At 41.6% G+C, this 17102-nt stretch overlaps 1 protein-coding gene across 1 annotated transcript in view; it reads right to left on the bottom strand.

Annotated features, from left to right (window-relative positions):
- Positions 1-2363: 2363 nt before the first annotated feature.
- LOC129697005 (signal-induced proliferation-associated 1-like protein 2) overlaps positions 2364-17102 on the bottom strand; it is a 437405-nt gene continuing 422666 nt past the window's right edge. Inside the window, exons 22-23 of the mRNA XM_055635187.1 lie at positions 6583-6664; positions 2364-3398 (exon numbers count right to left, since the gene is read on the bottom strand). Of these exons, the coding sequence (XP_055491162.1) occupies positions 3252-3398; positions 6583-6664 (229 nt within the window). The 3' untranslated portion in view covers positions 2364-3251. The remainder of the gene's footprint in view (positions 3399-6582; positions 6665-17102) is intronic.

Genomic DNA, 17102 nt, shown 5'->3' on the forward strand with positions numbered 1-17102 from the left:
CTTCCGTATGGATTTAGTGGTTGCCGGCACAAAGCAATTTAATGTCTGTGTGCGGGAGCTCTTTTATGGGCTGTCCCACTTAAGCGACGGCAGGAGATTATGTAGTCTTCACATGTTCGCGGGTGGTTGCCGGGTAGTTGACTTCATGGTGAGGAGTTCCTGCATTCTGGGAACTAGTCGCGGCCTCATTAGGGTCACAGCGAATTTTTCAACATGTTGAAACATGTTGAAAAATTGGCGGAGACCAGAATAAAGCCACCATGGAGAGTAGCGAGAATTCTCATGCCGTAGGTGGGTTGCCAGGATCTCCTAGTGGGTTGCCAGGAGGTCGAAGGTTGTCACAGGTTCTTGTAAGTTGTAGCCGGTGCTGACATGTGAATTTCATTGGCTCATTGGTAAAAATACATAAGCAGCAGTTTTCAGAACCAAGGATAACCGACCGGTAATATTAATGTCCGCCGAGCTTCACAGCCGTGTATCTCTAGCTTCTTAAAAGTTGTCTCCACTCCTTCTCCCCTCTTAAAGGACTTACGTGACCCTGTGCACTGTGCTTTCACCATCTTAATTACAGCGCCAACCTTCACATTGGCTTTGCACCGTGTGAATTTCACTCAACAGCGCTCCCCCCTCTTGCCCCGTCCCCTGCCTGCATAACGGGCTGGTGAAGGAAGCGATGTGTGTGTGCGTGTGTGTTCCACTCTGACAGTTGCCGTTCCAGTCTCCAGTTTTTCAGGCGGCTTGACAGTCGCTGGCAGTTGCCTGAAAAATCGCCTAAGTGGGACAGGACCTTTAATGTTGATGTTGATAATTTAGCCAACTGTGTTGAGTTGAGATATTCAAACTCTGTACTTGTAATCCTGACTCCAGGGTGTCAGGACATTTGCAAATTGGCATCTTAACTTTTACAGTTCCAGGTGGTGGGAGAAGGGAACGTTTTGCACCATTACATTTTTCAGGACCGCAACATTCTAGATTTCTTTGATGCCTTTACAGCGGTGCTCAAAACAAGCATCTTTAAAACAAGCCCAAGTTACTCCACATGAGCTAAGTTGTAATTAATTGGTTTCAATTTCCCTTCCTCTAGATAAGGTCCAGCAAGAAATGACCCGAACAAGATCTTCAAATATGGAATAGCATTCCTTTGGGATAATCGAGTCAGGGAATAAGGACCACTGATTCAGCCCAATTGGAAGAGTTGGATTTGAAGTTCACACGTGGTGAGTGATGCTTTACAGATTAGTTCATCTAGTCCTTGTGGACATTCCTAGTTTGCAATAAACAATCCAGTTTCCTGTCCAATGCTTCATACAGTAAAACTTCATTATACCAGACCTTGGGGGAGGGGGAGAAACTGGTATCCGTTAATGCTGATTGGCCACTATAACCAAGTAAAGTATTATTGTATGCAGATAAAACAAAGAATTGGAGATGATGGTTAATATACAAAAGAACAAAATGCTGGAGTAACTCAGCAGGTCAGGCGGGCATCTCTGGAGAACACGTGGACAGGTGTTGTCGGGATCCTTCTTCAGTCTGATTCAGTCTGCTGAGTTATTCCAGCACTTTGTGTCGTTTAACTTTAAAACTAGGTACTGATGTCGCTGGTCGGGACCAGCGAGCCCTTCTTCACCGGTTGACGCAGCTGTTATTGTGGCTCACGTTGTAACTCCCGACAGGACGCGCTTTCTTCAGGACGTCTCGGTCACAATGGGGCTCCCTCCCATTTCTCCTGTCACCTGAAGAAAGCAATGTTTTGAGGGGCTACAATGTGAGCCGCAACAACAGTCATGTCAAAGGACCATGCAGTGAGTGAAGAAGGGCTAACTGCTGTACCTTGCGAGCGGGATTGCGTCAGCAGGTCCGTCTACTATAAACAAAATCTGTCATAAAGAGATCTGTTAAAATGATGGTTTACTGTAATTTCTCATTGAAGTTGCTTCCACTATCCTCCAAAAATAGTGCCTTTATCTTTTTTTGCTAACCCCCTTCAAAATGTGCACTGGTTCTCACTTATTTAGCCAATGGATATTTGTTCATAATTTATTTCCTCTATAACATTCAAGATTTTTGAACACTACCAAATTAATTTTCAAAAGCTAATCTGAGAATAATTCCACTTTTACTCCGGTCAGATCAGAATGGTCACATAATGAAGAACTTTATATTTTATGTTAAGACCATTCTAGAGAGTGTAATGCACAATTGGACCTATTGCAGGTGATCAGTGTTTCCCAACCTGTGTGTTCCATGTCATGCATTGATAAACTAACATAAGTACCACATTTGGATTCTTTAAATTAAAAAAAAAGCTGAGATGTCATAATAGGTTGCTTAAAAGATAAAAAGATCAAAAATGTAAAATATTGAGCAACTAACTTTGTCCTACATTTATTAAAAAAGCAACTGTATGTAACATTTCAAATGAAATAGTTTAAAAAGAACATATTTCTCAAAGCGTACAAACCATGGAATATTATATACTAGCAGCATCCAAATGTTAGATTTACTACAAACCATGACAGTCTTTGTACTGACGAGCTACAGACAACACAATTTACAGCAAACTGGTTTTCCATAGTGCAGATAAACAAAACTTAAAGTTAACAATTTAAGGTTAAATAATTTAAAATAATTGTTAAATACAAGACACTTTTTATTTAGAGCTTCTGTACAAAGATAAACAAATTTGGCATTGTACAAGTGACTTGCCGACTCACTATGTACACACTCTTTATAGAATGGTGTACCATTGATCCTACAGCCTTAAGTGAACTGTACAAAAATCAGTGAAGTTGTAGATTTAGTAGTGAGCCATTCAAAAGGCAAGTGTAGCTTTAAACATCAGAACACTGCTTGTTTCAGGCACTAATGTTTATTCCAGCAAAGTAATTGTATCTAAACCAGCTTCATCATACTAGTGCTAAATTCCAAACAAAGCCCTGCGGGATATTACTAAAGTCTTATTGCTATAACACTGCGACAATGGAAAGAAACTAATTACAAAAAATAGAGCACCTTTTACATTGAAGTTACCATTTGAAGTTTCTATTTTACATTACGTGAGGCCCTTAGCAAGTTCAACCGCTGGGTTTAACTGGATTCTTGTCAGTGGTGTATTTGAATGAACAGAACCAGACATATAATTATAGCTACAACACCTATACTTATTTCTGAACAGATTAGTATAACATTCTAGGAGTTAATGAATCTTTCAGCTCGGGCTTTTGATTATGGTTCTCATTATCAGGACATCAGGACTTCTTGTCTATGGTGTTGAAGAACCATTCAGTAAATTTCCGTAACTGTGCGGCAGCGGTTTGTGACTCTTCTTGAAGCCGCAGGTTATCATGTCGCAGATGGTGAACTTCAGCCTGGAGCATCGCCTTGTCTTCCTTTTCCTGGCCACACAATAATTACACAAGAAGCACACGTTACATCCCACTGCACAACTTTGGCAAATTAGATCTTGTGATATGTGTTTCCTTGCAATTTGTAGTTTCACCAAGGTGTTACAATTCATGTCTGTGCTTTTTTAATTGACACAATGAGGCTTCACTTAATTAAGTTGGTCACCAAGCTTGGTTCATTAACATGAAATTGAACAGAAATTTGCATTTATTAGCTATATTTCACATTGTATTTTCTTCAAAAGAAAATGATTCAACTTCAAATAGTGTGACAACCTACAAATGTGCAATATTTTGTAGTTTTGTGAAATGTTCTTACGTCCATATCAATGATTTGGATGAGAATGAACAAGACATGATTAAGAAATGTTTCCTGTGGGCGGCGCGACTCTCGTCAGCAGCGGTCTCTGCAGTCTGTCCGCGTTTTATTATTTTCTGTCTATGTTTTTATGTAGTTTTTGTTATTTTTTGTTGGGGTGTGTGTGTGGGGGGGTGGGGGTGGGGTGGGAGGAGGGGGGGGGGAAACAATCTCTCCCTGCACGGGAGACCCGACCTTTTCTCGTCGGGTTTCCGTTATGCAACGAGGAGCGGCCTCCAACAGGAAGAGACTGGGGGCTCTGGTGCCGACGACTTACCGTCGCCGTCGCGGGGCTGGCCGAGTCCGGAGCAGGTGGAGCGGTGGAGGAGCGCTGCTGCTGCTGCTGCTGCGGCCCGACCGGAGAGTCGGAGGCTTCAATTGCGGGTCTGTGGACGGCGGCACCGGGAGCCCGCGGGTCCTGGAGGGAGACCGGATTCCCCCGCCCGAGTTGCGGGGTTGAAGAGCTCCTGGAGCAGGGCCTACATCACCGCCCCGCGCGGTTGGAATGGCCACGGGACTCTGCGAGAGCACGCCGGGGGCTCTAACATCAAGAACCCGGTGTGCGACCTCGCCCCACGCGTGGCTTTAATGGCCGCGGGACAATCGCCATCGCCAGCCGGGGGCTTTGACTTTGACTCTGACATCGGGGGGGGGGGGGGGGGGGGGGGGGGGGGGGGGGAGAGTGTGCAGTGGAGAGATAAGTTTATTTGGCCTTCCATCACAACAATGTGATGGATGTTTATGTAAATTATGTTGTGTCTTGGGTCTATATGTTTGTAATGTATGGCTGCAGAAACGGCATTTCGTTTGGACCTCAAGGGGTCCAAATGACAATTAAATGTATCTTGTATCTTGTATGTGAGGATGGCAACTAAAATGAGTGGTATCATAGACAGTGAAGATAGTTATCAAGAATTACAGTAAGATTGTGATCAGCTGGGCCAAGGTGTGAATAATTGAGTTTAATTCAGGTAAGTGTGAGGCATTGCATTTTGGGAAGTCAAACCAGGGCAGGATCTTCACAGTGAAAGGTAGGGCCATGGGGAGGGATCTAGGTGTACATGTATGTAGATTCCTGAAAGTCACAGGTAGAATGGTTGGTGATGGTGGCTTTTGGAACATTGGTCTTCATCAATCAAGGAATTGAGTATAACAGTTGTACAAAACATTGGTGAGGCTGCACTTGGAGTACTTGTTCCGTTTTGATCACCTGCCACAGGAAGGATGCCATTCAGCTGGAAAGAATGCAGAAGATTTACAAGGATGTTACCATGACTCAAGGGCCTAAGCTGTATGGGAGAAGCTAGGTAGACTAAGACTTTATTTTTTGGAGCACAGGAGGCTGAATAAGGGCTTATAGGGATGTATAAATCATGATGTGAATGGACATGGTGAATGCAGAATCTTTTTCCCCAAGGTAGGGGGATTAAGAACTAGAGGGCATAGGTTTAAGGTGAGAAGGGAAAGATTGCATAGAAAACTAAAGGAAAACTTTTTGAAACGGAAAGTAGTAGCTATATAGAATAAACTGCCAGAAGTAGTAGTTGACATGGGTAATAAACAATAGGTGCAGGACTAGGCCATTTGGCCCTTCTAGCCAGCCCCACCATTCAATGTGATCATGGCTGATCATCCACAATCAGTACCCCGTTCCTGCCTTCTCCCCATAGCCCCTGACTCCGCTATCTTTAAGAGCCCTATCTAGCTCTCTCTTGAAAGTATCCAGAGATCCGGCCTCCTGAGGCAGAGAATTCCACAGACTCACAACTCTCTGTGTGAAAAAGACAATAATATTTAAAATAAATGTAGGCAGATACATGGATAGGAAAGGTTTAGAGAGATATAAGTCAGCACAGACTAGCATTGAGGGGGCATCGTGGTTGGCATGGCCAAGATGTGCCAAGGGGCGTGTGGCCGTGCTGCATGACTCTAGATTGTATGTAGCATTCCAGATGTGATCTTGTGGAGCTCTCTACAACTGTACCTTTGGTGAGGCAACACCTGATATTTTGCATACAGTTTTGCCTCATTAAAGAAAGTGTTGGATTTAAAGTGGTGAAGATTTACTAGTTTGATTTTGGGCTGATCTTATGATGAAGCATCGAGTTGATTGGGTTTATCACGTTGTTTAGCAAAGCGAGAGACAATCTTAATGAAACGGGTTAATACGGTAGATAAAAACAAGCGGACATAGACTCAAGATAAGGAGTTGGTCACTTACAGCTGAGTTGAGGAGGAATTTATTCTCTGAAGCGTATGAATCTAGATGTTTATACCTCAGACAGCTGTGGCTGTTGAGTCTTTAGGTATATTAAAAGGTGTGCCAGTGATTTTTCCATTGCACGGCAGTCAAATATGATCAAGCAGGATAGTGGAGTTGAGACCAGAGATCTTAGTGAATAATGGGGAATGTACAAGGAACATGCTATGCATGCTAGTCCTATTCTCATATACTTCAGATCCATCAGTTGTAGTTCTATAGCAATGCCACATGTCTGCAGAACGGAATGAGAAAAAGATTGGAAGAAAGTAGGGAAGACAAGTGTGAAAAGGAGGAACGTGGGAGGATACTTACAGGGAAAGATCAGTGTTACCAGAATCTTTGAAGAAGGATGCATAGGAGGGCAAGAATGGGCACCGAATAGAGTAGCAAAGGATGAATGAGGATGGCAGAGAGGATCTTGCAAGGGACTGGTGGAGGATGATGTGTAAAGGAAGAGTAGTTTTCAAGATGCAAGAAGCTGTATTTTTAATACAACTCATGAATGTTTTAAATGGTGACATGGATGAAAGGAACAAATGGTTAAGAGCCAGTACCTTTCGGAGATCATCCTGAAGTTGGATGAGAATAGTCTCCAGCTGATTCACTTTCCCGGTAATAGTGTTTGCAGTATTTCCCCTAAATGAAAGCACCAAGGGGGATAAATTATTTTTTGACACTTCACAGATGGTTAGTTGATTAATCCAATCTTAACCTCTAATGTGGAGAGAGATATAAAGTGAAATAACTCTGGCAGTCAGTAATACACAAAATACGGGAGATGCAAGCAATCTAAAACATGAGGTTAACAGTTCGGCTGCAATCTTAGAAATAACGACAAAAATCAATAGAAAGGACCATTTGACCTATTGTATGTAGCTCATCCATCTTAAAATATAGCAAAACAATTCCCAGACATGAATGAAAGGCTGTTTCTCAGGTGTTAGAAATAATACTCAAGGGCTGAGGAAGCTTCTGTGGTAGGAGAATGCAGGGGAGGGGAATCCAGATATAAACTACAATTACTAACCTCCCTTGAATAGCAGGTAGATGCATCGCTGGTCAAATCAGTTAACAATCTGATTATATAATGTGGTCATTAACCAAAGGGACACAAGTTATATTATTGTCTGCTGAAAATTTGCTTTAATACTGACCACATTATATTAATATTTGAATCTCACATTAGTCAGATCATGTACAGAAATACCAATAAACTGACATGAAGATTATCGAATGTGATTGACTGGTGTCAAATCAAGTTATTATCAACCCTCGGGTACTGCCTAAGAAAAAGGGTCATTGTCTGTGCTTCTGTTTACATTTATAAATGATAAAAGGATAAAATAATATCCATTGAAGCTTTTGATGATACCAAGTTAGGTGTGGCAGCCAATTATGCTAACTGACGAGTGATAGTCCTAGGGTGGAATTTAAACAGGCAACGAGGCAAGAAGCGTCAGATTGAGTTTAATACAATATAGTCACAAGTGTAGAGGTGAGAAAAGTGACAACAGCGAGAGCCTATTTAAATGGTAAAGTGCTGAAGGTGAACACAAAAAAGAAACTGGTGAATGGGACATTAAAGACTCAATTTGTTGTTTGCAGCCAATCAAGAAAGTAAATAAAATCTTTGGAAGGGAAGCATGGTCTGTGAAAAATCAATGCAACTGCTCAGTTTCAGTTTCCGTACGGCAGATAGGATGGTGAATTATTAAAAGGTTAAAACGTTGAATGCTGATTCCAGTGCAATAATGTTTATAAGTGGAAACATTTGTCTGTACCCTAATGCTGACAAATGCAAGTTCAACCTGCATTCTGTGAATTTATACATTTTGTTGCTGACAGTAACTAAGCTTAATTAAAACATTCTGGAGAGCTGGGAAAGTAATGGTAACAGGAACTTGCTGGTTTTATAAGGTGTCAATGAGATAGCAGGTTAACAGTAGGTAGAGTCAGCTTCATGCATATCAATGGATCACTTAAACATACATTTCTGCCCAGCCAGATAAAAACACCTGTCAGAGACTGCTACACTGAATATGCCATAGACTGAATTTTGCCAAGGTATTTAAATCGTGTTTACAGGAATTTAGCATTTTGACCCAGGAATTCTGACCCAAGATACCCCAGCACTGTTTTTTTTAAAGATGCTAAGAACAGTATAATACCTATTATTAAGAAGGGTCTCTACCTGAAACATCACACATTCCTTCTCCCTAGAGATGCTGCCTGTCCTGCTGAGTTACTCCAGCTTGTTGTGTCTATCTTCAGTATAACAACTCTTATGGTGAATTTGGTGAGTTAAAGGAAAGTGTGGGGATAAAAAAGATCAAGCATGTTTCAAAACAGTGTAGGAACCATAGCCTTGATTTGTTGAAAGTGTGCTGAGACTCGGGGCCCAATGAGGGGAATTGAGGGGAACACAGCCATCAGCACCTGGTGAGCCAAATGTTGAACCATCTGGATTTCTGAACAATTGGGAGTTTTTTGATAAAGAATTCAATTCTTCTTGCTGGTGATTGGTTTAGGTGGGCTAGCTAGAAAATCCTTACTATTCTGCTTACTAAGTGCAGAATGTATTGGAATCTTGACTCCAACTGAGGGAAGTCTAAGGGGAGAGACAGGTAAATTAAACTGCCAATGTTTTTTGAAAATTTCATTTTTATCTCAGAATTTATCTCAAGAATGTATTGATTGATTTCTAATTATATTGATTTCTAATTATATTCGGCCCTTCGAGCCGAATGGCCTACTCAGTGGGATCTTCAGTGGGATTATCTTTTGCGTAAATTACCTCAGTTTTGTGGATGCTAGGAGGCCATTGCAAGACCACAGATAGTGCAGAAATGGCTGACAGTTATTAGTGATTGGGTGAGGGGTTACTCTGGATTTCTGTGTTTTATTGTCCCGCCTGAATGATTAATTCAAAGCCTTTTCTTGGGCAAGGTATGGTCAGGCTGGTTCTGGGATTTATCACACATTGAATGTCCCTGTGATTTGGGGAACTTGGTGATAACATTCCCTGTGGAAGACACAGGAAGATCCAGCTATATCTAACATATCCAAGCATGTCCTTCATGACAATGAACATAACCATAGTGTCTCTGAGGCCCTGATATATCCTTCTCTTTCGAGTTGCTAGAATGAGATTATGGATAAGTGACTGAAGTTTTTCACTGCTGAGATATGGTCTGTTTCTGCGGCTGTGTTAGTTTTTTAGTTGGGACGTGCTCTTTTCCACAATGTTTTGCCCTCGAGTGACAGCAAGGTTGCTTTAACGGTAGTGTGGGATTAAGTCAAGAACCAAGTTGTAGTTTAGGTAGTCTTCGAAATGTGTCTTCCAGGAAGAATCAATATGTTCCTTCTCAGTCCAGTTCCTGGCTTGGAATAAGAAATTATTTTTGTTGTTTGGACAATAAATTGTTTTCACAACAGTGAAGAACCTGCGTACCTTGTAGCTGTCGAAGAGTTAGGCTGTGGGCCGAGCATCAAAAATGTGTCTAGAAATCAACTTTCGTGACCCATGTCTCGGAACTACATGAAATTTTGCACAGATTTAGATAAAATATAATTGAGAAGGAAGTCATAACTTGTCAGTGCCTAAGGTTACACATTAATTAATTAAACTAATTAGAAAGTGAGATGTAGTGTCCGATGTCCATATTACACCATGGGGAGCCTATTTCCGTGTTGCAGTCTATTTTAACCATGTATTATTATACTATAATAATATATAAATAATATATACTATAATTATATATAAATAATATAATTAATATAATTGTGAGTGTGTTTTTTGAATGAGACTGCCACAGAGTTGGAGGAATTGAGTGAAATCCAGGTTAGTCGGGAAGTGGTGTTGGGTAAATTGAATGGATTAAAGGCCGATAAATCCCCAGGGCCAGATAGGCTGCATCCCAGAGTACTTAAGGAAGTAGCTCCAGAAATAGTGGATGCATTAGTAATAATCTTTCAAAACTCTTTAGATTCTGGAGTAGTTCCTGAGGATGGGCGGGTAGCAAACGTAACCCCACTTTTTAAGAAGGGAGGGAGAGAGAAAACGGGGAATTACAGACCAGTTAGTCTCACATCGGTAGTGGGGAAACTGCTAGAGTCAGTTATTAAAGATGAGATAGCAGCACATTTGGAAAGTGGTGAAATCATTGGACAAAGTCAGCATGGATATACGAAAGGTAAATCATGTCTGACGAATCTTATAGAATTTTTCGAGGATGTAACTAGTAGCGTGGATAGGGGAGAACCAGTGGATGTGGTGTATCTAGACTTCCAGAAGGCTTTCGACAAGGTCCCACATAAGAGATTAGTATACAAACTTAAAGCACACGGCATTGGGGGTTCAGTATTGATGTGGATAGAGAACTGGCTGGCAAACAGGAAGCAAAGAGTAGGAGTAAACGGGTCCTTTTCACAATGGCGGGCAGTGACTAGTGGGGTACCACAAGGCTCAGTGCTGGGACCCCAGCTATTTACAATATATATTAATGACCTGGATGAGGGAATTGAAGGCAATATCTCCAAGTTTGTGGATGACACTAAGCTGGGGGGCAGTGTTAGCTGTGAGGAGGATGCTAGGAGACTGCAAGGTGACTTGGATAGGTTGGGTGAGTGGGCAAATGTTTGGCAGATGCAGTATAATGTGGATAAATGTGAGGTTATCCATTTTGGTGGCAAAAACAGGAAAGCAGACTATTATCTAAATGGTGGCCGATTAGGAAAAGGGGAGATGCAGCGAGACCTGGGTGTCATGGTACACCAGTCATTGAAAGTAGGCATGCAGGTGCAGCAGGCAGTGAAGAAAGCGAATGGTATGTTAGCTTTCATAGCAAAAGGATTTGAGTATAGGAACAGGGAGGTTCTACTGCAGTTGTACAGGGTCTTGGTGAGACCACATCTGGAGTATTGCGTACAGTTTTGGTCTCCAAATCTGAGGAAGGACATTATTGCCATAGAGGGAGTGCAGAGAAGGTTCACCAGATTGATTCTTGGGATGTCAGGACTGTCTTATGAAGAAAGACTGGATAGACTTGGTTTATACTCTCTAGAATTTAGGAGATTGAGAGGGGATCTTATACAAAATTCTTAAGGGGTTGGACAGGCTAGATGCAGGAAGATTGTTCCCGAAGTCCAGGACAAGGGGTCAAAGCTTAAGGATAAGGGGGAAATCCTTTAAAACCGAGATGAGAAAAACTTTTTTCACACGGAGAGTGGTGAATCTCTGGAACTCTCTGCCACAGAGGGTAGTTGAGGCCAGTTCATTGGCTATATTTAAGAGGGAGTTAGATGTGGCCCTTGTGGCTAAAGGTATCAGGGGCTATGGAGAGAAGGCAGGTACGGGATACTGAGTTGGATGATCAGCCATGATCATATTGAATGGCGGTGCAGGCTCGAAGGGCCGAATGGCCTACTCCTGCACCTAATTTCTATGTTTCTATGTTTCTAGAGGTCCGGCTCCTGAACCAGCCTAATTAATGGGTGAGGGTAGTTCTTCTGGGTTCCCCCGCTTACTGAACCCCACTGACTGCCAGTGTGCAGAGTGGGGGTCACGGCCATAGTGGGACTGGGGCAGTGCCAGGCTGGGGGAAAGCTAAGGTATCTTCCACTGAGAGGAAAATGCCTAACCCAAACTCACCCCCCTTCCAGAGCTGCCCACAGCTGGAGCTGGAGCCGCTTTGGGACCGGCTGCAGTCTCCTTATGTGTGGCCTGCTCAGCGAGTCCACCTTTGCCAGCATGCCCTACTGGATCATTGTGGAGATGATGGTGTGGAGCAGCAATGCCCTGCACACCGCCCAGGCCGTCTTCAGCACCCCCATTGCGCCGGCTCTGTCAGTCTGCTCGCACGCTCGCTGCAACACCGACCGGCTGACAGCCCAACTGACCCCTCGCAGCACTCACCAGCCTACAGACAGCCCGACCGATCCCTTGCAGTATGCACTGGCGGGCCCACAGCCCGACCGACCCTTCACAGCACTCACCGACTGACCCTGACCCTAACTCTAATCCTAGCTCTACATTTGTTATTGATCATTTTTATTTAACAGTTCACATCATAACTTTATAAAGATAAATCAATTGAAAAACAAAATTATCAGCAAGGTTAGCGTTACCTTTATTCCTTCAAAACCTGGTATATTGTTTTGATGTAATTAAGAGGCAGCCATGATCCCAGGGTCCAATTTGTGTCCGACCTCAATGTCAAATGTGCATTGATTGGACAATTACTACTCGAATAATTGGACTCCCATATTTAAAAAAAATATGCAGGTTTTGGTCTTGATGAGTTTCAGGTATGATTTATATAATATTTTTACACCATATGTTAAAACTTTAGGTAGTTCCGTAAGTTGGGCCAAGAACTTGAACGAAAAAGCTCCTCGGCCCACAGCCTAAGTTGATCCTTGTCTTTCTCTATCCATATTAGGTTCTAGGTTGTCTGCTGGATATCTACCTTCAGCTACCTGCTGAACAACTTTTTTTTCCTTGAAGTGAAACTTGTATTCTAAGAACACCTTAAATTTATGACTAATTAGTTGCCCATTCACTTGGTAGTTTGTGGTAGTGAAGCAAAGAGTCCCCTTAGAGGTGCCGATTATGGTGAACTTCAAGGCAGCCATTGACGTTTTACAGCTCTTGTAGGACGAGAGTTGCCTGGGAGGTGCTCTCTGAGAAAAGCTGCAGCAGTTTTGAGCTCCTTGCAAGCTTGGACATTAATCTTATTGAAGTATCTCTTGTTAGGCCATTTCAGAAGAACTGGTATCTTCTGGAGTTGTGCATAGCCATACCAGACAGGTGTGCAGGTGGGAGGAGAAAAGGGATGCAAATTATTTCTCATCTTGAGGAACATTGGCAAGTTATTTGTGTAACCTATAATTTTCTATGAAGTTTTATTTTCTTTATGCAGTTAGCATCTAGTATTTTCTTCACACCATTAACATTGTTAGATTTGTTGCTTCAGAATTTTATATTTTAAAATTATTTTCTGAAACTAAGCACAGATTCAGTTTTCTTCCTAATTAAACAGAAATACTAAGATCATCCTCTTTCCTGGAATGTCATAAATGGTGACCATTTTTAGTAATATCTCTCGAGATTATACGCAAAGATTATTAAAAAAAAGCATTGCAAATAATTTCCAGGAGGAAAAAAAATTACAAATGGAACACTGCTTTTTAAAAATAAAACGTTTAACATATTGTTGCTATTTGGAGCAAACTCATCTTAAACAAGTTCTAATGAGAACAGATGGCAACACTTTTACTTCACTTGGGAGTCCAAGAGGAATCACATTACACAAGACAAATGTAAACTCATCAGTTTCACAGATCCTGCTGGCAGGATGCAGAATTTAAAGTTCCTAATCAATCCATGTTTATTTATAGTGAGTGGAATGTTCCATGTACTGCTGTGTCAGCAAGACTGATGCAAAAAGCCTCCCACCCATAAATGTATACACAAAGCTGAAGTTGCACACAGCTGCTTGCACACACATTTATGCACAGACTTGCATGCATGCTTAAGCAGGCACAAACAGTTTGACAAAGCCAGAGTTTTGTACATGCAATCATGAGCTTATATCGACAAACACCTTTGTGCACAATCGTTCACAACCATCCATATAAATATACACAAACTCAAAACCAACAATCTTATGCAGCCATACATATGTACGTGCACACATTCATGCATGCACAGACCATCTTAGACCTCAGTGTCTGGGAGTATCACTGGCAACAACACGTCCCCTACCCATTGCATTCAATGCTTGCTTTGAGCAGAAGGTCAATGGAATTACCAGCTTTGAGAGCACCTGTAGGTACAGTTACCCTTGCAAAAGTTAGGTCTGCCTTCCTGAGAGTGAACCCGCAGAAAGCAAAAAGCCACGTTTTTGGAACCTTCATGGAGCAATTTGCAGGTATATTCGCGAACATCTTTAATACCTCCCTACTCTGTTCTGAGGTTTTCTCCTGCTTTAAGAGGCCCACTATCATCCCAGTGTCAAAGAAAAGCAAGATAGCATGTCTTAACGACAACTTTCCAGTGGCTCTGACATCCACCATCACGAAGTGCTTCAAGAGGCTGATTGTGCCCACATCAACTCCATCCTCCTAGACAGCCTTGATCCACTGCAATTCACCTACTGTCACAACAGGTCCACAACTGATGCAATTTTCCTTCCCTACGTCGTCTCTAGAAGATCTGGATATCTAGGCCAGAGTCCTGTTTATAGACTATAGCTTTACCTACAACACCATAATTCCAACCAAACACATCTCCATTCCTGGACAGACACAAAATGCTGGAGTAACTCAGCGGGACAGGCAGCATCTCTGGAGAGAAGGAATGGGTGACGTTTCACGTCGAGACCCTTCTTCAAACTTCCTCCTTCCCTCCGACCAGCAACATCCATTCCTGGATCTAGGATTCAGCACACCCTGTGCAATTAAATCCTCTTCCTGATATATAGACCACAATCAGTAAAGATAAATGTCAAAAAGCCTCCACAATAATTCTCAACACTGGTGCTCCGCAAGCTGATAAGCCTCTTATCATACTCCTTGTACAGTTGTGACTGTATAACCAAATTCTGCTTGAGTTTCATTTACAAGTTTGCAGATGACATCACAGCAGTGGGCTGGATTTCAAACAATACAGGAAAGAGATAAAGAGGTTAGTAACATGGTGTCAGGCCAACACTTTCCTTCAATATCAGCCCAAAAAAAGGAGCTAGACACCGACTTCAGAAAATGTCCAAATTAGCGTCAATCGTGCTGAAGTGGAGGTGCTGAGAGCATCAATTACTTAGTTTAAATATCTCCTACTATTTCTCCTGGTCCAACCTCATTGGCACTTATGCCAAGAAAGCACACTAAAGGGTCTGTCCCACTTAGGCTATTTTTAGGCGACTGCCAGCGACTGGACTCCCCTTCGTAATAATTTAGAATCATTACTTTAACAAAAAAAAAAAAATCGAAGTCTGCACAGGCGACAACCTACGTTAACCTGGCGACAACTAAGACAGTAACCTACGTGAGGAGAAGTCAAGCTACGCTCATTGACGTCAAATCCACTGTCGCCGACTGTCTCTGAAAATTTTTCAACATGTTGAAAATCCAGCAGTGACCAGAAAGATGCTACAACTCTGGGCGACTGAGGAGACGACTCACGACCGTACAGGCGACACCCCAGCGATCATGTGGCGACAGCCTAGTTGCCTGTAGTCGACTAAAAAGTTGCCTAAGTGGGACAGGCCCTTAACTTCAAAATTCAGGCACCTGCAGTTTCTTGATTCTCTTCTAATTCCTCAGAACTGTAAGGAAGTTCAGCATGTCTCAATGACTCCTGCTAATTTCTATAGATGAACCATATGGAAAGCATTCTAGCAGAATAGATTGTTCGGCACGGACTTGTAGGGCCGAGATGGCCTGTTTCTGTGCTGTAATTGTTATATGCTATATGTTTATATAATTGAACAGACCTCCCTTAAGTTAAGTGTGTAGACGCGATCACAAGAGTGAAGAGTGTTTTACTGTCATATGTCCCAAAATGGAAAAATGAAATTCTTACTTGCAGCAGCATAGCAGATATGTAATATAATATTCAGTCCACACCATCATCAACAAAAAAAAAACCAGAATATATAATGCCTGCATGTCTATGTGGTTCAGAGCTTATTTGGTGGCTGCAATGTGGTTTTTGGGAAGAAGCTGCTCCTGAACCCGGACATAACAGTTTTCAGGTTCCTACACCTTCTTCCTGATACCAACCTGATAAACCTCCATGATATCTGAGTCCTCCAATTTTGCCTCCATCATCATCCCTGAAATTCGTTCCACTATTTCCAACGTTTGTTTGTTGTTACAGCTCTTATCTCTGGAAATCATCCCTGGACCAATTTGCTTGTTTAACTTACAATGATCCCAATAACTTGCTCTAATTATGTTTTTTGTTCATCAACCTACCTTATTTTTTTTAAATGAGGCCTGGTATCAACTTTGTCTTGATAACACACTTGTAAAATGCCTTAGGATATTTTACAGCATTAAAGGGAGTTACATTAAATCAAGTTATATTTGTGAATACCCATTGAAATGTCAGACTGAACTATCCATGGATGTGCATCTACTTGCATGAAACGCAAACCTGTAACTAGAATTCCTGCAAATGCATCAAGCAGCGCAGATGTGAGAACAACAAGCAGAGCTCACACATTAAATCAGATTCAACTTTGTTAACAAAGTATTTTACACACCATTTTAGAATACTCCCTAAAATGCATAAATTTGATTTAATGCTCCCTATTTACTTTGTGGGATTAACGCATTTAAAGTAAAAATGTACACATTTGTATTTTGTGTGCTCCTGGCTCTGTTCGACAATATGTTTTAGCATCAGAGTTAGTTTTAATTAGAACAGAATGGGAATTTGATGGAGGGCATTTATTATGCAAAAACAAATAAATGTTTGAATATCAATTAACATGTATGCATCAATTTATCTTAAGAATTTAGCAAATTCCTACATTAAACAATTAATTCTCAGCATCACATTGTTTACAAGCGTTTAGTTCTAAAAAGATTGAAAATTGATTTTCTTGGGAGTTTTGCTTTGGGAGAGTTTGGGCCCATTGTTATTGTTCAAATTATAAATGTGAATAAATTAGATGATTGATTTTCAAGGTAGCTAAAAGCAAGGCAGCTTTATAATTCAACTCCCATCAGCACAATTATTTGAATATCACCGAAAATAATAACAGTGAGTTTAGAGAAATCGCTGGAGAGTAATTGCAGTCACGTCTGACGCAAAGTTTGTGGAGTCCAATCTATGTCCTTATGATAGTTCCTCAGGATTACATCATTGGTGTTAATGAACTTATTTCTTTCATAAGTGCTGGAGACTGCTTGCTGATAGTTTTACATTAAAAACTCCAATAACAGCTGCTTCAGTAAATCAAGTAGTCTCCAGATTCAGGGACAGTTTCTTCCCAGTTGTCATCAAGCAACTGAATCATCCTATTGCAACTAGAGAGCAGTCCTGAACTACTATCTAAGCCATTGG

This window comes from Leucoraja erinacea, chromosome 5 (genome assembly GCF_028641065.1).
Source record: "Leucoraja erinacea ecotype New England chromosome 5, Leri_hhj_1, whole genome shotgun sequence".
In the NCBI taxonomy this organism is placed as follows: Eukaryota; Metazoa; Chordata; class Chondrichthyes; order Rajiformes; family Rajidae; genus Leucoraja; species Leucoraja erinaceus.